The sequence below is a fragment of the Lemur catta genome, chromosome 8 (assembly GCF_020740605.2).
Source record: "Lemur catta isolate mLemCat1 chromosome 8, mLemCat1.pri, whole genome shotgun sequence".
NCBI classification, from domain to species: Eukaryota; Metazoa; Chordata; class Mammalia; order Primates; family Lemuridae; genus Lemur; species Lemur catta.
Window position 1 is genome coordinate 49,231,937 of NC_059135.1, and position 25,009 is coordinate 49,256,945.

The window sequence follows — 25,009 nt, forward strand, 5'->3', positions numbered from 1 at the left end:
GGTCTCCCCAGTCCCTGATCAGGTAACTCACCTTCCTCCATGGGAGGAGCAGGGAGTGGGTCCCAAGGCTGGAGGGGTTAAGAGAAATCTCTCCTCATGGAAACAGAGAAAGGGAAGTGTTGTCCCTACCCTCACATACGCCATGCCCCCTCTCAAATAGATGGTTATGCCTGGAACGTTGAGAGAACTTTCTTTCACACACATCCCCCAACAATCTCCTGCCTCTGCCCTGTCTTCTTTATCCTCAGTTGCCCAAGCCAAAAACCTGTTAATAGGTATCATCTTTGATTCTTTCCTTTGATTCACCCATCATATTGGATCCATCAGAAAGTTCTTTTGATTGATTCTTTAAAACAGATTTCAAATCTGTTCACTGTTCTCCATCTCCACTGCCACCAACTTTGATCCAAGCCACCATTGTCTTTCACCCAGATGATTGAAACTGCCTCCTAACAGGTCTCTCGGAGCATTTCTCACACAGAATGTTTACGAGGCAACAAAGAGATCATCCTGGGTAACAGGGGATAGGAAGATGGAGCCAGATTATTCAAGGGGCTTGTTACCTTAGTCACCTTCATTTTGAACACAATGAACCGTAGAAGGCCCATAAGCAGGAGAGGGGCACCGATCTGGGCCACCCTGCTCTCATCACTTATGGGAATGTGGGTGATGACCTGCTCTCTGGACCTCAGGATCTTCGTATGTACATAGGAGGGCTGGGAAAATGATTTCTAAGCTTCTTCCAGCTCTGAAATTCCATGTTAATTATGAAAGCACAGAGGAGAAACTTTAAAAAATAATTCTGCCCAAGAAATTTTAATTAGCAACTTTGGTAGCAAGTTATGCTTGGTGTTGAATGAGCCGCATGTCTGATCTACTGGAGGTGTCACCAGTGGCTGCCCCACAGTGTTACCAAAGGGCCTCAGGGCTGCCATCTGACTGAAAGTGCAGACTAGGTAACTTGGAATAAAACTCTATTTGCATAGCAGCATATTGTCTTTATATATCTTTGGAGTAGCTGGGGAAAAGCCATTGGGTGATATCTTTAAGAAAAAAATGATTTGGGTCCTAGTTTGCTTTTGTGTCTCCCCATCAATATAGCAATAGAGATATAGCCAACCATCACATCCTAGGATCTGAGTCTCTGTCTCCAAGTCAAGAATCAAAAAAGTTTTTCTGCATAATTATTTCAATCTAAGAATACTAATAAGTCCATAGGAACAAGATAGGCCCTAGACATAGGAATAGTAGGCAAAAGATATGGGCCCCAAGCTAACAACTTCACAACTTGTAATTCTACTATTATAGCTTAATTTCCCTCAATATTTCTGGCTTTTCCAACTGTAAGAATCTCCAGACATCTCTTAGAGCCCATCAGCAGTGAACAAGTTAATTAACAGTTAACATTAACAGAAATAAATTGACCACTTGATAAGAGCAATAATGCGGCCCAGGATAGTTTTGCTGAGAAGAGTAAAGGAAAGCTACAAGGGAACCAAAGGCTAACTGACCAGCTCAGCTTTGCCAAAGGCAAAGCATACTTAGGTCAGGTCTGCCTGACTCGAAAGGGGCAGCCAGACTTCCTTGACTAAGTATCACCTAACCTTCCAACCCCATGATTTTCACATTCTGAAGTTCTGACCCCAGTTCTTGAAGTATAACAACAAACAAGAAACCAAAGTAGAAAGGAAGTGTTGATGGTTATATTACAGAGGACAACCGCCTTCTCAACGTTGTATTTCTATAAATTTCTTAGCCTACTCCAGGATTTGTTCCATACTATGAAGTTTGTAATAAATTCTTCTAAAATATCTCAAAGGTGAACTAAATTCAACATTACAATGGCACAAGAAAAGAATTCTGTTGATAAGACTTCATCTTTACAATTATTTTTTTCAATTAACACATCGGCAAAGAGCTCCTATCAAGATCAACCAAACCAAAAAAAGAGTAATAGTAATGGCTAACATTTGCTGAGTATATGCTGTGTTCTAGGTATTGTGCTTAGATTTAGTTATTTCATTTAATCCTCACAAGGCTCTATGAGATAGATACCATTACTTTCCACACACACACACACACACACACACACACACACACCCCGACACACACTACATGTGAGGAACCTGGACTTCAATAGGCTTAGTAACTTGCACAAGCTTACACAGCTAGTAAGTGACAAAGCCTGAATGCAAACCCAAGTTGTCTGACTCTGTTTGAAGTCTACAGTTTTACCTCTGGAGGAGATATTAAGGACTACATTCAGGGGGTTCTGCTCACACATTCAAGGCCATATTGCTGTCCATGAAAGAAGAAATCTCCTTGACAGAAAATGAAGTTTAAAAATCTCCTAGAATGCCTTCCAGAAGCTATTTTAGCAATTCACATCCATTGACCTCAGGTAATATTGATTATTTACATGCAAAGATCCCAGCAATTGTATCATGTTTGGAGAGTTTGGGACAAGGTGTCTCAGGAAAATTCATGGCTTGTAATATAACAATTCATGCATGTGAAGGCAAAAATAATAATGGTAGTAATAGATAGCACTTATAAGGAGCTTAGTATGTTCTAGGTATTGTCTTAAGCATGTGTATTAACTCATTTATTCCTCATAGCAATCTAATGAGGAAGTTCTATTATTAATCCAATGTACTCTTGAAGAACCTGAGGCACAGAGAAGCTAAGTAAATTCCCCAAGGTCACACAGGTATTAAGTTGGAGAGCCAGGGGTTGAACCCAGATTGTTTGAGCCACATGGTTCTTAAGCACCATAACCTACTGTCCCTATTGTGATGTGTAAATAATGAATAACAGCCTATTCAACAACATCTTTTCACAGCGCCCTTTACCAAAGTTGTGTAACAACTTTGACAAGGACTAAACAATTAATATTTCTGGAAGCTGCATTGTGAGTGTGCAACACGGATAGTTTCTTTAACAAAGAAAAGCTTTCATTTTTCATCACAACTGGTCAATACCAAAACCTGCTGGAAAGGAATCTATTTACAGCATTAGGGATTAATTGAAGGAAATTAACAGATTTCCCACATTTTAGAGATATTGAGAATTTTCAAGGCAGAGTTAGAGTTGCTCTCTGCAGGTCTTATAATTGCATATATCCAAAGCAAGAGATGTACATTTATTTGTCTCTTAGAAAAAACCTGAAGCTCTGGTGTATATAATCAAGCAACTTATTCTAGAATAAACTGTACGTTTCTCTTTACTGTGAAACTTTTTGGAAACTATAGGTGAACTGTGAGCAGGGAACTGAAGTTATAGCTGTATCAGTGATCTCTTGGTCCAAGTCTCTTTGCTGTTGGCTATGGGGAGTGTCCTTTGGGGGCATTTGTTGCCTTCATCATGGCTTGGTTTGGTTACTGGGGATAGACACCCACTGAAGCAATCAAAAATAGTAAGTGGAGTGGGGGATAACATCCCAGAAATAACATCTAGGGAAATCTCACAGAACTCAAACCAGGAAGTAAGTTAAGCCTTGTGGGGCCATGTTTTGAGAAATGGGGAGCTTCTAATGTTTCTAGTCTGATTTCTGTTCTGAATGTGCTGGTATATTTGTATAGTACTTTATCATTTATAAAATGCTTTAGCATATACTGTCCAATTCATCCTTGCTGTGAAAGGTAAAATTATTATCCTCATTTAGAGGGTGAAGAAACTGAGGGTTAAAGAAGTTAAATGGCCCAGAGTTTTGGAGCCAAAGAGTAGCAGAGCTGGGGCAGGGGATTTAGGACTTCTGGCATCACATGCAGTGTCCTTTATACTTCCCAAGGACTTCTTATGTGACCATGATCATGAGAGGTTTAACTCAAGGGTTTATATCAGGAAATCATACATTGTACTTACATATGTCAACTTTCTGTTTTTGGAAAATATGGTAAAATCAGGATTCTTCACTTTCTTTTGTCATTACATCATTTCTATGAAATAGACTGCCCCTGGGGAAAGATATTTGTAATTCATAATGTGCTTACTCTTTATAAAGCAAGAGCTTTAAACTTGTGGGAGGAATTCTTGATTTATTCTGTGTTTCCTTTTTGCAGAAGTCAATCTTTGCTAATATATCTAATCATTGACTGGAAAAAACAAAGTGACCTGGTGTTGAACTGGCCAATAAGAAAAATGACAAACAATATTAACTTCTCACTTCGTTCCATAGTGCATTAGTGCAACATAAACTACGGTTTGTTACCACTGACAGGTCTTCTTATGGTTTTGAAGCTGTATTTAATGCCAACATGGGCAGGGGCCCTGAGCACAAATTGCTAATTCTTCCAAGCTGCATAGTGTGGTTAAAAGAGCACAAGCTTTAGACTTAAGCATCTCTGAGTTAGCATCCTGGCTCAGTTATTGGTAAATTACTTACATTAGATAAATTATTTAACTTCTCTTAGCCTCAGGTTCCTTGTATGTGTGTTTGGGGGGGGGTTGATAATATCCACTTTACATGGCTGTTGTGAATATTCTGTGTATGTAAAACGCTGGCACAGATACTTGGTTACATCGTAGACTCTTTGTAAATGATAGCCATCGTTGCTATTATCTGAAGAATCAATAAGTCCCATGATTACCTCAATTTCTTTACAATTTAAACTGATCACAAGCCTCATTTAGTACCTTTTTAAAGGCTAGTTCACCATATATGGTGCTGGAGTAATCGGTATGATGCTAATGTCTCTGTTTGTCTACTGGTTTAGAAGATCAAGATGGAAAGCCAGAGTCATGAACCATCTGCTGCTGCAAAGCCAGATTATGTTGTTCTCTCTCCTCAAAGCAAGTTTTAGTGTCAGAAGAACCTTGACCTGTCTTCTCTGGTTGGCCAAATATATATGCTTAGCAGGATTTGGCTAATATCTTGAATTTAGTGTGAAAGGAGGGCCCAGTGGAGAAATTTCCTGAGGAATTCATGCTATTTATAAGGTATCAGTGTGAATCATCTGCCTATGACAGACACTGTCTGTGAGGGAAATAGCATTGTTTTTTCATCAAAAAACATACCATCCCTTAAATTCCATTAGGTACTGAGTACCTAATATTAGCTAGGTATGATTGTATTATAATAATAGTGTAAGGCCACATTGCATGAACCACAACCAGAAATTGTCTTTGAAACAATATTAGTTAGAGACTATATCTAAAAGCTACTGATTCATTTTTATCTTGTAAAAGGAAAAAAATCCCTATAAAATCTTCAGCATCTTAAATGGATGCCTTACCACCCATGCCAAAAGGGACCAACAGTCCCTCATTTCAGAAAATTGCTCCAGACGTTGCCTCCCACCAGTCTCTACAATGATTTCAGTATGAGGTTGACACAGAGCAGTTTTACAGCAATAAGAAGTGTCTTGCTTAAGCCCTCTTGCTCCTAACTGAAGTTTTTTTTTTTTAAAACTTATATGAAACATAATTTTAGAGGCTTCATGGGAGAATATCTTGAGTACTTTCAAGATTTTAAAATTTAGTTTAGCATTCTGAATGTTACTTAACAAAATCACATACTGAGGCCCACTACGGAGAGAATGGAAGGTCTATCATATAAAATTGATTAGCCACATATTAAATATCTTCTAATATGTATACCAGTTTATTGATTTTGAGTAACCACCTACTCCTTAAAATTACATATATAAGGTGAAAGTTATGTGTTAGATCTTTTAAATATGAAATGGATAAAATATGTAACTAGGATGGATTTTATTTAATTGTATGTATCTTTAGAACTGTTGAATAGAAACTATTTATGTGATGTGTGAAGCCAGCTGAGGCTGTATAAGAAAATTGCCGCATTTACTGATTGCCCTCTTCCCTCACGCAAGAAGGCATGCTCACCACCTAGCCCCCCGTAGAAACAGAGAAAAGGAATAGTAATATTTGTGTACTTTCTTAAGCTTTTGTGAAAAGACAGTGAAAATCTTTTATGTGGGAAAATTACTTTTGTGTGATGATCTAAAGTTTTGGTCATATGATTAACATGGGCCTTATCAGAAATTTATGCTCAAACTTGTCTTTTAGTTTTCAGGCAGGTTGGTCTGTTTCTTAAGATCTAGGGAGATGATGCTTGAAATATTGTCTTTTCGTGGTGAAAATGATACAGGGCAGGTGTGAAACTGGACAGATATTACTTCAAAAGGGGAATTAAGTGCTTTGGATACCGTGGCCATGACAGCTGTCATACAAAGTATTATGGAAAAACTGGAAAACTTGCCATGTGGACTTAAAATAAATATTGGCTTCTGCCATTTTTGAAAAAAAAATTTTGTGTGTGTGTAAAAATAGTTCATTGTAAGTTTTTTCCAGTTAAAGGTTAATACTGTTATGCCTTCTTTGGAGAAATGACAAGATTCTTTTAAAAAATTTTCCGATTCCTCATTTTTATCAATCTATATTTGCTGACTTAAAAGTACATGTCAGACGATAGTATCAAAATCATCAAAATTACCTGAACAAAACAATGTAGAAAGAACTGTAGAGGAGGAAAGCAGTTCTATTTAGTAGATTATTGTAATGTCAACACATAGTACAAAAGCAAGAAAAGTAAACAAATTGAGGTGTGTAGTTCTCTGAAGAGACATTCAGTTTTAGTATCAATGACTCCACGGAGTAAATTTTTAGTTTAGTGGTTTGGCCACAGTGTTCCTATTAACATAATGAGAGTTGGGTTGTTAACTGTTCATGTGTGTTGCTAAAGCACACCCCTAAGAAATCTGCAAATTAAAGACATAATGTGTGCCGAACATATTGGTAATGATAAGAGCTTTGATCCTTCAGTTTTCATTGTATTGTCCATCACCTTTTAAAAATTGTGAAATGTATCATATATCCAAGTGGGAGAATAGAATATATATATATGCACAGTATGAAGAAGAATAAAATGGACTGACTTCTCTTCACACCAGATTAAATCATAAGACATTGCCATTACCACTGAAGTCTTCTGCTGCCCCTTCACAATAATATTATCCTTCCTCCCTTTTATTGCCATGGTATTATGTGATTATTCCCTTGTTTCCTACCCCCTATGGCTTTGCCACGTGTGTATGTTTTTCTATATAATATGCAATTTCATTTTGCCTGCTTTTAAACTTTATATATCTAATCATTCTACACACATCCCTCTGTTTTTCTGTCCAACATTATGTTTTTGAGATTAATAATTCATGTTGAAATGTGTAACAATAATTTCTAATGCTGTATAATGTTCCTTTGTATAAATATATCACAATTTATTCATTCTACTATAGATAGACTTTTGAGTTATTTCTAGGTTGTTTTTTTTTGCTGTTATCAATACTGCTGCTATGTACAAAATGTTACATGTCTCCTGGAATTTTAGCATCATATTTATATGACAGCAAACTCTTAACTGGTCATTTCTTAGCTATCCAATGTTCATCTTGATGATCTTGTTCTGCTGCATCTTCCTCTTCAAGGTAGGTACAGGGACAGCACTACCATGGCCATCAGGGCACAAACTCTGACTTTCCCTACTAAGCCCATTCTCTGTACGGCCACCTGGTCCATGGACAGGGCCCTCATTTACCTCCCAGACAAGAAAAGAAGAGGCCTCCCATGGTGGACATGAAAGTGTGGAGCCATTCAGATGTTCTGGGGTGAATCCTGGGAAAGCCCCCTCTCAATTTGTGTTGTGTATGTTTCCTCTCTCTCTTTTTTTCTGTGTTTGGTTCCTCTTCTTGTGAACTGCTGGTCCATGTCATTTGCTCATTTTTCCAATAGAGTTTGCTTTTTTCTTAGTGATTTGTTGGAGCTCTTTATATATATTCAGAACAGGAGCCTCCTTGTTGGTTATATTTATTGCAAATATCTTTCTTCTCTATTGCTTGCTTTTCACTCTTAATTTTGATACAACTTAATTTATTGATCTTAAAATGTGCATTTTTTGTTCTTGTTGAAGAAACACTTAGGGTATAAAGGAAAATATTCTCTTACACTGTCTTTGGAAAATTTTACAATTTGAATTTCAATTAAGTATTTAATTTAATTGTAATTCATTTTTGTGTTAGGGTGTAGGATATGAATACAATTCTTTTTTTTTTATTTGGATAAACAATTGATCTTGGGTCATTTATTGAATAGTTCACCTTTTCTCATGATCTGTAATGCGTGCTTTGTCATAAATCCATTTTCCATATATGTATGGGTTTGTTACTAGGCCAATATATCGCTCTATACCTGTATCACTACCACACTGCCTTAATTTCTGTAGCTTATAGAAAGCATTAATATTTAGTAGGGTGAATCTTCTCCCTAACCCCCATGCTTGATCGTATTTCAATTGGAATTGTACTGAAATATAGGTCATGTTGGAGACAGTTAACTGATTTATGATATTCAGTCTTCCTACCCAATAATATGATATATATTTCTTTTTATTTAATCTTCTTTAATATTTTTCAATACACTTTTTTATTTTTCATTATACAATCGTATACATTCCTTGTTATATCTTATTCTAGATATTTAAAAATGTTTATTGCTATTTTAAATAGTGTATTTTTTAAATTACATTTTTAGTCAATTGTTGTGGGTATCTAGAAATGCAATTTACTTTTGTGAATTGATTTGGAATCTAACTCATTTAAATTTTTTTATCCATACCTTAAGATTTTCTGTGTAAACAATCATCATGTGCAAATAATAAAGGTTTTGTTTCTTTCTTTACAATCTTTTACATTTTATTTCTTTTTCTTGACTCTTTGCTGTGCAAGGACTCCAATGCAATGTAGAATAAGATTGATTATAACAAGCATCCTTATCTTGCAACTGATCTTATAGAAAAATGCTTTCAAAATTTAATCATTAGGTATGAGGTTTTTGTGGGTTTTTTTAGATGCCTTTTATTGGAAGAAAGTCCCCTTCTATCCCTAGTTTCCTAAGCGAGTTGTTGATATTATTTTTAAAATCACAAATGGATACAGAATTTTATCAATTTTTTTGGCCTCTATTAAGATATGAGTTTTTTACCCCTCACACTGTTAATGTGGTGAAGTACTTTAATTGATCTTCTCATATTAAACCAATCTTTCAATCCTAGGAAACACCAACTTGGTCATAATAAGTTATTATTTTTATACATTGTCTGATTTGTTTCATAAAAATGTTTGCTTTTAGGATTTTTGCCTCTGTATTCATTCATAAGTGAGACTGGCCTATATATTCTTTTTCTTTTAATATTCTTGTCTGATTTTAAAAGCAAAGTTATATCACAAATGAATTGGAGGAATAGTCCTTCTATTTCTATTCTGTGGAATAGTTTGTATAATTTAGAATGACCCAATGCTTGCATGTTTGGTAGAATTTCCTGGAAATCTATCTGGATCTAGATTGTGTGTGTGTGTGTGTGTGTGTGTGTGTGTGTGTGTGTGTATTTATTTAATGGGAATATTTTGAACTACTGATCTAATTTTTTTAAAGCTTATAGGACTGACTATTCATGTTCTCAAAAAGATGTATTCTGGGTAGTTTGTATGTATCTCTTTATTTCATCTATCCTTTCAAATTTGTTGGCACAAAGTTGTTCACAACATCTTCTGTTTAATCTCTACAGCAACTATAGTTTTACCCCTTTTATTCCTGATTTTAAAAAATTTAACACATCACTGTTTTCTCCCTCTTGATTATTCTCTCTAGAGATTTTTGTGTTTTGTTACTTTTTTGTATTTTTTTTTATTCCTAGTCCATTTTGGGCTGCTATAACAGAATACTACAAACTGGGTAATTTATAATAAACAGAAATTTATTGGCTTGCAGTTCTGGAGGCTGGAGAGTCCAAGATCAAAGTACTGTCATCTGGTGGGGGGTCTTCTTACTGCATCATAACTTGGTGGAAGCCATCACAGGGTGAAAGAAAAAAAGGGTGAACACACTGCCACAATAATGAATCCTTGTGATAAAGGCATTAGTCCTTTCATGAGGGCAGAACCCTCGTGACCTAAACACCTCTTAAAAGTCCCACCTCATAATACCATCATAATGACAATTAAATTTCAATATGAGTTTTGGAGGGGACAAACATTTAAACCCTAGAATTCTCTTTATTATATGTTTGCTTTCTTTTTCATTAACTTTTGCTCTTATTTTTATTATTTTTTTCATTTTCTTGAATTCATTTTGCTGTTCTTTTTTTCTAACTCCTTATAGTTGGATGATCATTAAGTTGAGTTTTTCTTTCTTTTCTAATGTAAGCATTTAAGACTGAACTTTTAAGAACTTTTTAAACTGCCCAACAGTTTTGATACCTAATATTTGATTATCTCGTATTTTTATAAATATTTATAAATTATTTTTCTTAATATTAAAACTATTTTATAAATCCCATTTTAATTTTTTGATTGATGGGTTATTCAGAAATGTATTCTAAATTTTCAAATATTTGGTTTCACTAGTAATCATGTTATTACTGTTTCTAACTAAAGTGCGTTGAGTTAAACAATATTTGCTGCATGATACCAGTTATTTGACATGACGATTTTAAATTTGCTAGCTTGGTGACCTAGCTTTTGGTCAATTTCATAAATGTTCCACGTCAACCATGGAACCAATCATATGAAGTCTCCTAATGTTGGGTGCAGTGAGTCAGAAATGTGAAATGTACTTGTATTTGAGCATGTTAGTGGGTGAGTTATGGTGGGGATGACAATACACAGTACAGTGATGCCTATAAGCTAATCTGTGTTAACTAAGGCAGAGGGACTGGGACAATATGAAGTTTTTAAGCTTGAGTTTCAGTAGATATTGGAAGTCTGTTGTTACTCTATCTGAAGGAGTATGTGGGAATCTTGTAGATTTGGGTAACTCAGGACTTGATACAGTTTCTACTGCTTCTGCTGTTCTGTACCCTACAGATCCTAAACTGAAGAGGAATTCCAATTGGTTAAATTGATTGCTCATTTTAGTGAAGCATCTCAGAAATGAATTGAAATTTATAGAGTGGTTCCTGACCCTGTTACTTCCATGAGAGTGAGTGCTAGCTGATATGTCAAATCTTTCTAACCCAGCAAAACTCAAAAATGTGATGGTCTTCTAATTAGCTAACTATTCTAAGTGCTTGATCTAGTTCATAAAAAGGCCACTGCAGCATTCTTCCAGCTGGCCAAGGAAATGCTCTGGAACAGAGCAGCAGGCAGAACAGTTCCAAGAGGGGCCAGCCAACTCTATTCGAGGTGGAATGACTTAGATGAGGCTGCCACAAAACACATTGACTCAGTTCTCCAGTCTATCTGGCTAGAGGGCTCCTACTCACAAACACTTCTTAGAAAGTACCTTGGTGATTTATTTAAGGAAAATGCACCCTGGGTGCTGAGCGCACACTGCGTCCATCCAGACTATTTGCACATAATTCCTGCCAATGTGATCCATCCTTTGAATGACCTAACCACATGTTGACACCTTTGGTTTGATATGTCACTCCCACTATTGGAAGGCTAGAGATTCATGTCCCATTTTTTTGTGGAACATGTGGCCATATAACTTCTGCAGGGAGTCCAAGTACTCTCAGCACTGTTACTTATTTGCAGCCTGAAATAGTGTGAACACCAGTGAAATGGAGAGCATAGCCTGGGAGTGGGCAAGAAAGGTTTCAGGGACACAGGGACTTACAGTGGGGAAGGAACTGTGTGTGGAACCAACCAGCCAGGGATCCACCTGGAAGGTCAGCGGGAAACAGTGTCATGCTGCTTCTGAGTCCTTTCCCCCCTGAAAGATGCCTGATTTTTTCTAACCTGGCCTCTCAGTGGTTGAACACATTGCTGTGGTTGGAGGACTTGTTCATATCATTCTATTCCAAATTTATGTCTACTGGTTTAATGGTTTGTTGAAAAGTTTTTTCAGAAACCAATATCAAGCTATAAGTTTTTAGTTGCGAGTATTCATTGTTTTGGAAAATCAGGATGCTTTCCAACATTATGTATACATAAAAGGTTGTGATGCTTAACACGTAAATGTGGAGAGGGTCATAGTCTGAGAAAGGTGAAAAATCCATCCATTTCACATATCAGAACATTGCCCAACTATAGTTTTTTTGGCCATCTTTCTGTTCTTTGTTCTCTGTAATGTCAGATAATACCATCAAGGTTCTTTGGCATTCTGTGTAGCAATTCAATCAGGCCTAACTTTTATAATAAGGAGTTTTCTAGCCAGGATGATAATGGCTTGAAAAAATAGCAGGGCCATTTAGACTGCTACTACTTATATCCTGCTAATAGTATAGAGTGCTATGGTGTCTTTTTTCATATATTTATATTATTTATGAATATTGATTCACCTTCATCTTATTGGCTGTCATCTGGTATATCTTGCCTATGTCTGTTACTGGCAATCCAGTAGCATAATGACGTCTGTCTTTTTAGAGGGCACTATTGAACCTATAGTGCTGTCCTGGATGGTAATCTCATCACCCTTAGGAAATTATGCTAATTTTGCTACTTTCTAAACTGCTTTTCCTCATGTTGTTTTCTCATGTCCATAATAAAGCCCCTTATAACATGTAAAATAATAACCTATAACACATTTTTTTAGTGATAGTGTGGCTATACCATAACATAATCATTTTTCTGGTGAATATTAGGTATTTTTCAATTTTTCCTTATTATAAATTCCTAGAAATGAAATTACTATATTGAAGAGTATCCAAATTTTAAAGGCTTTTTGTTACTTATTGCTAAATTGTCCTTCATATATATTGCACTAATTTGTGTTCTCACCAGCAATGTAAAAGTAGACATTTCACTAAAACTTTCAATGAAGCTAGATATTGACATCTTATATTTTAAGTCTTTACCAATTTTATAAAAAAACCTGAAATTATTGTTGTAGTTTTATAATTTGCACATACCTATGGTCTACCAAAATTATTTTCTCTCATTTATTTTTTATTTCTGTCCATTGCTCACTTCTTGTCATTGATTTGTAAGAATATCGTTTGTTAAGGATTTAACACTTTGTCAGCCATATGTGTTTTAAAATATTTTTCCAAGTTTTACTGTTAATCCTTTTTACATTATTTTTGAGGTTCTGAAATTAAAAGCTTTTGTGTGGTCAAATCTATTAGTTTTTTCCTTTATTCTTCCTTGTTCCTGATTTTATGCTTCATAAGACTTTATTGTGAGAGCAGACAAATGTTCAGTTATAATTCTTCCATTCTTTTATTATTTTATTTCTGACATTTAATTTTTTAAATAACAAACATGTTAAATATAATTTACAATTAAAGTAAATGATAGTTTAGTTTATTGTTTATCATGCTGGTATTCTTCTACCAAAACCTTTTTCCATTTGCACTTCTGATAAGAATCTCCACTGAAATAGACAAATAAAAGAAATGGAATTAATCTTACTTTCATGGGCTGCTTTGTTTAAATATTAGGTGGAAAAGAAGGCCAACATTTTAACAGAGGCCATTGGCTTTTCTGGGTGTAAATTTAGACTTCACCTCATAATATGTGGCATTTATGCATTCTCATTATATTTTCTATCATACATAATATTAAAACTTTTTTCTCATAGTATTTCATATTAAAATAGGAAATATATCTTGGCAGGGTTTGAGTAAATCTTGTTTTACTTTTGCAATGTATCAAGAGATGAGTATATTTAACTCCTTACTGTGCTTGAAATTAACTTTGATGTATGATGTGAGATATGGATCTAACTTATTCTTCCCAAAATATGTCAGTAGTTGGATAATCTATTATTTTCTGACTGATTTGAAATAATACTCTTATAATTAGCTAAACATTTTTATTTCTATAGACATTTTTATATATATATATGTATATATATATATAGGAATATATGTGGCTTTCTATTCTCTTTCACCAATTTTTCTATTTTTAGAGCAGCATTTTTTTTGTTTTAATCATTGTTGCTTTAAAATACATTTTAATATCAGGTAGTCACCGTATTTTTATCATGATGTTCTCAAAAGAAAGAATGATTTAAGACATTTTTAAAAACATTTCATTTTAGTGTTTAAAAATGTTTTAGAACTTCTAAAAATTACTTTTAACATAATAATATATATAATATTACATATTCCTATGTAATATAATCTCCAGCCTTCCATTAATTCACAATTGATTCTTCCTTCTATGAAGAAAGGCAGAATAGTACATTTCAATTCATTAGACACTAATCAAAATTTTCAAGAGCTTAGCCTCCCAAGCATTTTCTGGAAAATAAGTGTTGTCCAGTGATAAATCATAAGTGTAAGGAGATGCTTTTATGAATTGGAATTAAATGTGCATTACTAATTGATGTATCAATAAAAGCAATTTACTTTTGAGCTTTGGAGAGTTTGGCAATGTATTGGTTCGAATTTCAATAGATTATTCATTTTATATTTTCATTAGCTCCTCTAAATTGCAACTGCATAAGACATTTGAAAGAGGATGTAATAAAATGTGGGACTGAACTTTGTTTCCAAACCTTTCTTAGGGGGAATGGGCTACTGGGGTATTGAGAAAGGTGTGTAGGCCCAGTTCATTAAGTCTTTGGAAAATATAACAAAATAAAACAAAACAAAAGCTAATAAACTTGTTCTGAGAGCTCTAAAGCATGGTTTACATTCTGTTCTCTTCAGACTCCTGAGGCCTTAGATTTATTAAGTGACCCTCTAATTCAGTGGTTCTTAACCCTGAACAATAGCTAGACATCAAATCCTTTGCAGACCCTTCCTCACCAATTACTACTTAATTGGTGGGAGGTGGGGCTAAAGCATGACTTTCCTTAAGCTCTCCATTGTGATTTCAGAGTTAGCAAGGGTTGCCAACCACTGTTCTGTTCCTATGCACATCTGAGTGTCTGTAGAATGAAGAAATGAAGAAATACCATGTATACATGCATATCTTGTATCACTTTTTCTCTGTAATGTCTTATTCTTCTCTATAATTTTTGCTATAGTTCATACTTATAATTTATAATTTTTGAGTTATAATTTGTAGCTTGAATATAAGTTCATTTGAAAGTGTCATGGAATTAATAGAGGCTTTTGTCATTATATGTTTCTTCATCTGTATGTTCTGGAAACATAACTACCATCATATGGACGTTGGGTTTGAGCCTCTTGGCTATGAAGTACCCAAGGTAGATTTGAGATTCTGGATAAAAAAAATCATCCTTGCCAGGCATGGTGGCTCATGTTACAATCTTAGTACTTCAGGAGGCTGAGGGGGAGGATCTCTTGAGGCCAGGAGTTGGAGACCAGCCTGGGCAACACAGCAGGACCTCATTTCTGCAAAAAATTTAAAGAAAAAAATTAGCTGGGCATGGTGGCACGTGCCTGTGAGTCCCAGATACTCAGGAGGCTGAGGCAGGAGTATCGCACGAGCCCAGGAGTTCAAGGCTGCAGTGAGCTATGATTGGGCTACTGCACTCCAGCCTGAGCAGCAGAGTGAAACTCTGTCTTTCTCTCTTAAAACAAACAAAAACAAAAAACAAACAAACAAAAATATCCTTGTAGGATAAATAGTGGTCGAGACTCTTTCTTGGCTTAATCATATGTAATGGAAAATTTTACTATAAAGTATTAGGGGTAGACTCCTTAAATATAGAGGGGATAAGACAGAGGGGATAAAAGAGATCTTAGGTGACCCATCTTTGCCATGAGTTTGAGACCTGGATAAGATTCTTAACTCCGGTGACTCTTGCCTTAGGGAGCCTTGAGTGTTTTCTCTGAGAAAGTGGAAAGAGGAGATGGATTTCTTTTTGCTTTGAGACTTCTTAAAGTGCCTCTAAAATATGTCTCTTTGGGGCTGGCTGGGATTTTCCAGCAGAGTGAATATAGCTCTTTTCTCAAGGACATGAATGCTCAGACTGCAGAGGCTGGTTTTCTACAGCCTTAGTGGATCTTGAGGGTAGGGACCCGTTTTCTGGATGTGCTCTGTGGCACCACATTCAACTCAGTAACTGGCAGGTGAGGCTGCAAATGCAAGCTGCTGAGTCAGAAATGTATCCAAGTATAATGTTCTCTATGTAGGAGGCACCGGTCAGTTGCTTTCCTGAAAAGTAAAAATTGCTTTTGGCCTTATGACTTTGTCTTTTTAAATGTTAAAAATCATAGCTAAGTGTCATATGCAAAACAATGGGTCTGCACAAAAGGCACTGAGAAATCCCTGCACTTCTCAAGAGCAGTTATACTTAAAATATCTGAGCTAGAAAAAATATTATGACATAAAAATACTCAAAGCAGGAACACTCTACTACAATCATAAAAAACTCATTCCAGAGTTTATCAACCTTACCTTACCTTACCTTAATTTATTAGAAATCTCTCCTACTGTAGATCATTCCTTGTTCTTTTGTCCTAAGGGAGATAAATAAAAATTGGGCACCATTCTCTGTGTGATATTTCAGTATAGTCCTAGAGACATTTGTTCATTTCCTATTCAAAAACAAATAAACATAATGTTTCTACCTTATTAGTCCTGTTTTCTCCTTTATGGCCTTCTGAGAAGCTCTGCTGGTGAGTGTGGTGAACTTCTGAAGACCCTCAGCCTAAAAGTTATTAGGCAAAGTTCCCAGCCTTACCTAAACAATCTTTGCTTTCCATTCCAAGTCCTTTTCCTGAAATTAAAAAAAAATCTATATCTATATCATCATCTATATCTATCTAACTGCTTTTTGGGCATCGCCACCATGTGCATAACCCACAGTCAACTAAATTTCAAAATGTCCACATTGAAACTCACATTCCTCCCCTCCTTCTCCTCCCTGTGTTTCTCACTCAGTGAATCACCCCACCACCCACCCAGGTACCTGCACAAGAAATACGGAGTTATTTTTGACTTCTCTAACTTTCAAAACCTTTCATCAAATTAATTAACAAGCTTTATTGACTCTACCTCCTAAATAGCTCCCTACTCAGTCCGTTTTCCACCACTCCTACTGCCGATAACCACCATCCCAGTCCAGAGATGGTTCATCTCTCTCCTGGATCTCTGGCTTCCAATCCGTTTTTCACACATAGCCAGAGCAGTCTTTCTAAAATGAAGACTCAGTCATATCACTCCTACCTACCTTCTTAAAACCCTCCCGTGACTGCCTCCCTTCCTCTGTGATAAATTTGAATTCTGCACCTGGTCGCTAGGCTCTCCTTCATCAGCCTCCAGCTCGTCTTTCCTGCAGCATAGCTGACTCTTCCCACAAGAGCCATCTTCACCTTCTTTCTGTTCCTCAAACTGACAAGATTTTTATTGCTTCTGAGCTTTAGACAATACTATTCCCTCTTTCTGGGACACTTTGCTCATCCCACCCCACCCCTTCTCTCCTTTTTCTGGATAATCCCTGCTGATCCTTTGGGCATCAGCTTAAACCATTCACTTTTTTGGGGAGATATTCTCCAAAGTTAGATTAAGATGTGGCACCCTGGTATGTTTCTCCTACTATCACACTCATTTGTGGTTATTACTTGGCTAGTAAAATCTATTTTTTAATATCATCTGTTATGAAACTTTTCTTTCCTATATAACATCAGGGTAATGTGTTCCTTTATCTAATTATTTCCCTAATTTTCTTCATCTCCTACAATTAATTTATGCCTCAATTTGGAACTCAGCTTTGTCGATTTTTTTAAATTGGAAGATTAATCTAGAGATTTATATATATTAGGAAAGTGTGCAATTGTATCAGCTTTTCTAACCTTCCATTAGATTAGATTAACTTGATTATATCAAGTTTTGAGTTAATTTGTGAGAATTATCCTATAAGTAGCATAATGAGGACATGGACAAAGCATATCATAAGATGCATTACTTTTTAAAAACCATTAAGACTTAATGGAATAAATCTTTCTTCCTAACCTTTAAATTAGAAGATTAAAACTTACCCCATATATCAATACAATTATGTTTTCTCCTCAAGTTACAAGTTATCAGGTGGGGCTAGAGATTTGGAGAGATGCTAGGTGAGAGTTTATAACATTTTTGTGACTCTTGATTATGCTAAAGCTTCCCAGTGTCTTTGTTCTCATGTGACTTTGGATACTGTAACAATGAATACACTGCAGGCTTGGTGGTTGGTCTACTCAGAGTTGGGTTTTGGTGGATGAGACCCTTCTCCAGAGTTGCAGATTATCACAAAGATGAGAAGAGACAGGACATGCCTATTCCAGAGTGGATTTTTAGGTCCAGTCCATCATGGTCCACACCACTGACATACAACCACCAGAATACAAGCCACTCTCCTTTTTCCTTCCCATTTTAAGAATTTTATTGCTCTCACTAGTGACTCACCTCTTTAACATTTAGGACAATGGTTCTCATGTGAGAATCACAAAGGAGCATTTAGAAAACACCAGTGTCTAGTGTTGATTGATTCAATTTGGGATGGGATAGAACCCAGGCCTTTTGAAAACTTTCTTAGGTAATTCTCACATGCCTTCAAGGTGGAGAATCGCTGATTTTGGTCAAAGTATGTACCTCACGTTGTTAAATAAATTGATTTATCAACCCTTTTTATTCTCTTCGTTGGTAAATTTTCCCCTCCATCTCAATCTCCCCCATTCGCAGCACTTCCATCCACACAGTTTCTCAGATTAAAATCTGAGGCTCATTCTTCTTTGTCTATTCTCCCTTTTCCAACCAATTCATCAGGAAGTGCTGTAGACACAATTTCCAATATATTTGTCTATTTCTCTTAACCTCCATTGTCTTTTTGTTATCCCAGACAATCCTCATGCTTTATACCATTTTTATTATATAGCATTTCATTTTTTAAAAAAATTTATTTTCATATACTACATTTTTATGTCAGAGATACTCACAATAACAATTCTTTACACTTTTATATTTGCAGACAGATTATCTTAGGACAAATAAAATAATCATATTTGAGGTTTAAGTCTCAGTTTAGAATCTGTAATATTTTGATACTTCTATAAGGAGTATCTTTTCCCTAAACGGAACTTCTCTATATTCAGAAGCTTTCCAAGCTCTTCTTCCTAGGATTTAGAAATTAGTAATGTGAAATATCAATGTTTTCTAATTTTAAAGTTTCCCTAGGACATGGAACCATCAGTAGCTGGTATCAACTGAACAGAGAGGGAAATTTAAAAAAAATTAAACACTGTCTAATTTTCTGCAAAGTCTTTTTATTTAATTAAATTTTTACTTTTATTTTTATTTTTATTTTTTTAGAGACAGGGTCTCACTCTGTCACCCCGGCTGGAACTTCCTGCCTCCTGAGTAGCTAGGACTACAGGTCTATGCCATCATGCCTGGCTAATTTTTTATTATTTGTAGAAATTAGGTCTTGCTATGTTGCCCAGGCTGGTCCTGAACTCCTGGCCTCAAACAATATCTCCAGTGAGAATGGCCTTTATCAAAAAGTTCCAAAGCAATAAATGTTGGCATGGATTCAGGGAGATAGGAACACTCATCCATTGCTGGTGGGACTGCAAACTAGTACAACCTCTGTGGAAAGTATTATGGAGATACCTCAAAGAGCTACAAGTAGAACTACCATTCAATCCAGCAATCCCATTACTGGGCATCTAGCCAAAGGCAAAGAGACAGTCTATAAAAAAGACTTGAAGCCTCCTCTATATCTCTCCCTGAGCCATTTCCTCCCTTCCTGTTCACAGGTAACCACTAACATAAATTTAGTGTTTACTATTCCCATGCATGTTTTTATACTTTTACTACATATCTGAATCCATAAATAATATTTAGTATTATTTTAAATATTGGTAGTATTATATAGATGGTGTCTTTAAGTCTTCTTTAAACCAGTACAACTTCTATAGCTTGATTTTATTTTTATTTAAATTTTTTTTGTCTCTCATGATATTGACATTTATGAGGAGTCCAGGTTAAGCTTCTGACAAAATGACCAATAATCTGTATGTTTCTTAATCTTTTCCTGAATGATTAGATTCATGTTACACATTGGACAAGAACAGTCCATGTTCTTGGTGATAGTATGTCTTTCCCATTGCATCACATATGATGTTATTTTGTCTTATTAATGGTGATCCTGAGTTTGATTGCTTGGTTAAGTTGGTGTCCACCAGATCTCTTCATTACAAAGACACCTTTTACCTTTGCAAAAAGGAATCTGTGGGGGTAGCACTTTAAGACTATATGAATATTCTGTTTAGCAGCAACATTTCACTCAGTGGTATTAGCATCCACTGATGACCCTTCCTTGTAAACATAATTATATTGGTAGTTGCAAAATACATGTTACATGATTTTATCATTCCTTCTGTTTTTTAGCTGGAATTCTATAGAGAGGCCTTTTATCTCTTCCCCCTGCCTTTTTTTGGGTGTATTTTGAAATATCACAATAAACTCACAGGTTCTTTTTTCATGGCATCATTTTGACCAAAAATAAAATAGTTCTTTTCTGAATATTTTCCCACAGTGTTTAATACATATTTCTTATGTAGTTTTCTTATATGATATTTCATATCCAGTTGTCTTTGTGAAATAACATATTTTAGTAAATAGCTCACAGTGGACCATCCTTAAACATACTTGCCCTTTCCCCAGTTTTGATATGTTGTAGTTGGGTTTAAAGTCTCTCCCTTCATTGACCATGGCTATCAATGGTGGTGGTGATTTATTATCATTTATGTTCCTTTAGTGAATTAAACATGGATTCAAACTTGTTATTGTGATTAACAATTCATGGGGAAAGTTCCCAGTGATAAAGTATCATATACAAAAATGTACTTCTCTTTCCTTCTCCCTGACAACAATTCACATGTAGTTAATGCTCTCTTTGATTATTTTTAGGATCGAAGATTCAATGATGAAATCGACAAGCTCACTGGATACAAGACAAAATCATTATTGTGCATGCCTATCCGGAGCAGCGATGGTGAGATTATTGGTGTGGCCCAAGCGATAAATAAGATTCCTGAAGGTGCTCCATTCACTGAAGATGATGAAAAAGTAAGATTTCATGCCTTTTGTGAGTTGTACTTTCCTTCTCGATCATTGATTGCTATTCTCTCTGAAGGCAGGAATTATGTGAATAGCTGTTGGATTAGCCCATTCACCGATCAAAGAGCTTTTTCTCATGTTATACAAAATGTAATTGGAGTTTTTTGATATTTCATAGAATGTAGCGTAATTTAAAATAATTACTTCATCTTTTTCTTAGCTTGCTTTTCATTACAATCCTCAGTAGTATTCTTGTTATTCCCTGGTCTTTATTTCCCTTATAAGTAAGCTTTCTAATTGACGATCACAACACCACCACACATGGCCTAAGGGAAGATAGGGAATATAGAATGATTACTGCGTTTCAGAAACTCAGCACTTTCTCTTGTGCTTTTATAACTACAATGAAGAATTGTTTTCTCAGTTCTTATATAAAAATCTCAATAAAATGAATGTTATTTAATTGTTATTCCAAATTGCTAATAAAAAGAACATTACTTTTGTCTCTGAAGAGCAGTTGACCTTGGTAAAAGTAATGTACTTTTTGCTCTGAAAATTTAAGTTCTTTCACCAGTAGTTTATTCACCAGCTTATATTAAAAGAAAGAGTCCACAAAGAACTGAAGTTCTGGCTTTGAAGCTGTTACCTTCATATTGGATAAAATCTGGTTGAGTATTTATAAGCTTGGTGGTAAAAGCAAATCTCAAATTAGTTTGTTTAAGTTTGATGACTCTCATATTCCTATTTGAATAAAAAAACACTTCATAATTTAATCTTCCGAATGTGGGTTTGCTATTTGCCAATACTAATTACTAATGCATTAAATTAATGCAAATGTTCTGCTACAGAAGGTCAATGTAAAATATGATTGTAAGGAAACAAGAGGTTTTTAAGTGAAGAGAATCCTTGACTGAGGTCATTTCTACAGTGGAATTGGAACAGCCCAAATCTCAGTAAAAGTTTATAAGCTCACAGAGCATGACGGGACCTCAGATGATTTCTTACCAATTCAATAAACTATTACAGTGCATGGTGAGGTCATAGGAAGCACAAAGATAAATCCCACTTGTGTTATGCCATCTAGGAGCTACACGAAGCAGGAGGCAGGAATCATTAAGATGTTGTTCCAAGATATGCTATGAGTGCCCAGGGAAAGGAGGGTGATTCTCACTTGGTATGAAGAAGCTTCTTGGAAGAGGTGGTGTTTGATCCAATCTCTGATGCGAGAATAGGCCTCCATCAGACAGAACCAGGTGAGAAGGAGAGGATGGTTAGTAATGAATATGAATGAAGGCTACCTCGTTCACTGTAAAAATATTTCCATGGAATGTACAGATAAAGCAAAAATTTCACTTTGTGCATTTTGTGTCACTAGATGACAGAGTCTTGAGATAATGTGCCTCTTAATAAGGATTGAGATAGAAGGATTTGGGTTTTGCGTCTTTCCAAATGTAACCACTATGTACCCTTGGCATCCCCCAAACAGTTTAGTTTATACACAGACAGTCGTCCTGCCTTTGCTCTAGTGCCTTCATTTAAAGGAATCTCTTTATATATTTAGTTTTCATCTTTAATTCCATTGACTTTAGATTTGTTTTCTGGACTTTTTTCAGTGGATTTATACTTACAAGATAGGGTTTCATGAGTTCTGAATGATTTAAAGGGAAGGTTTGCGCAAGGCTTTGTTCTTTTCTTGAACAGAATCAATGTTTAGCTCTATGAAGAATGAGAGCCTGGGACTGAGTCCCTGAGACACGCAGTTGCTTTGGGTGCATCACTTAATCTCTGACTCAAAATTTCTTCGCTTGTCAATTAAATTATCCATCATTAAGTGGAAGGAGAATTAAATAAGATCACAAACAAAAAATACTTTGCAAAATATAAGAAACTTGGCTGGTATAAAACATAAATATTTATATTTAATGTTTTAAGAGTTTTAAAATGTTCTTTTAGATTTGTCACTTATCCTCAAGTAACTTATTTCTTAGATTCAACCTCATTTGAGTATTTCCTTGTTCCCAATGTTATATTTTTCTCTTCTGCAATTATCCCATGTGCCCATAGTAGAATTTCATCTTCCAGCCTCTAAAATTTCCTCACCTGCCTTCAAATCCCTACTCTAGTTTCACTTCTTGGAAGAAGCCTTTCCAGTTAGGGCAGGTAGATTGTGTCCATGCAAATGACACTGGGTGTTTTATCTTGACAACTTCTGGATGTGGTTATTACTTTGTCCTGCAAGGATTCTATACAATGTAAACCAATCAGGAGTGGTGAAGAACAAACATAGGAGACAAAATCTAGAAATGATTAATGGGAAAGAACAAAATCTAGATACTGCTTCTAAAGGAAAGAAGACAACAAGGCATAATGGCTGCACTGGCCATATGGTGAGTCTGTCTGGGTTGAAATTCCATCTCTGCTGTGGCTTGTGTAACCTTGGGCAAGTCACTTAGCTTCTCTGTGCCACAGTTGCCTCCTCTTAGAAGAGAGGAGATAATAATAATACTTATGTCATAGAACTATAGGGAGATTAAATGGGGGAGCACCTAGCACATAGTAATTCCTCATAAAAGATTAACTTTCACCGACAGCACATTAATACATGTGAGATACAATCAGATCTCAGTTAAAAAAATTATCTTTGTATAATTTAACTCCATAAGTTTTTATTAAGTGGAGCTTCTGGGTTGCTGAATGAATACAGGGTGGTGGTGTTGGGCAGGTAGTACACCCAGAGAGGGAGCGGAAGCTCTGCACCCCTTCCCCCATACCTTGCCCTATGCATCTCCTCTATCTAGTTGCTCCTGAGTTATAACCTATTATAAACTGGTAACCATAGTGAGTGATTGGATCTACCAATGGATGATGACCAGACCATACATGATGATATTAATAGAGTTCTCACCCACACCCACATTCTCTTCAGCAGCCAGCCCAGAAAGCCAAATCACAATCTCTGCAGCAACCAGCCCAGAATAGTCAGGATTTGGTCAATGACTGCCACTTCCCTATTTTTTTGCCCCCACCCTGCCTGCCACCCCTCCATGCTTTCAACTCAGGGCCAACCAGAGAAAGTCAAATATGTTCCCTGAACTCATTCCCTAAGACGCCTGCATTCAGCTTCCCCATGCCAAAGCCTCCAATCAGAGCATGTCTAAAGTCTTCTTTTTTCACCATAAAACTTGCCCACTCTTCTTTGAGTCTGCCAAATGCAAGTGATGGTGATGACTTCTTTGTTATAATAACATCTGAAGAAATAGCCTCTGTTAGTCCTCCTTTAAAAAAAGGTTTTTATTAAACACAGTCTATAGGCCAGGTACTCTTCCAGTATTGGGTTTCAGCAAGGAAATGGGGGATATACTTCTTTACAAATTCATAATTCTCTTGCATTATTACTAATGAACATACTGTTTTACTTGTTTGATAAGATTATCCTCTTATGTACTAATTTGTGTCCTACTTAACATAAAATTATTTGTTACATATATGTCCCCGTGTGAATGTATTCTACTTTTGCCATTTGGGGAGATTATAAAGTTTTTTTCTTTTCTTTTCCTTTTCCTTTTCCTACATAGCCTGGTTTGCTTAGTCATTGTCATATTACTGAGAATTTTGTTTTTTCCCAGTTTTTTTACTGATATAAATAGCCCCTGAATGAAAATCTTGAACAAATTACCTTTTTCTTTTTTGTTATTACCTTGGGGTATATTCCAAAAGCTGGAATTACTAAATCAAAGTGCAAGAAAAGTTTTATAGCTCTCATTTCATATTACCAGATAGGTTTTGAAAATATTGAACCCACTTACAATGGTAGCAGCATATGTATACCTATTTCCTCAGAGTTCTCAACTTTGTTCAATTCACATTTTAAAGCCCAAATTAGTTTGCCTCATTCGGCCAGGTAGACTTCAGACAACTTCCTCCTACATTCAACAGTATAAACTCTAGTGACAGAAGTAATTTCAACGTTGCCTACTAGTAAGGAAAGAAAGAAGCCAAAGGAAACCTTGTCCTGTGCATTAGGTAAGAGGCTCTGGAGTCAGAAAGCCTCCTAGGCAGGTTTAAGTCTTTGCTGCTTTTTTAGCTGAGTG

At 35.8% G+C, this 25,009-nt stretch overlaps 1 protein-coding gene across 1 annotated transcript in view; it reads left to right on the forward strand.

The window, feature by feature from the left end:
• The window catches only part of PDE11A (phosphodiesterase 11A), a 332,704-nt gene that overhangs the window by 18,986 nt on the left and 288,709 nt on the right, over positions 1-25,009 (forward strand). The window contains exon 2 of the mRNA XM_045559347.1: positions 20,769-20,927. Coding sequence (XP_045415303.1) covers positions 20,769-20,927 — 159 coding nt within the window. The remainder of the gene's footprint in view (positions 1-20,768; positions 20,928-25,009) is intronic.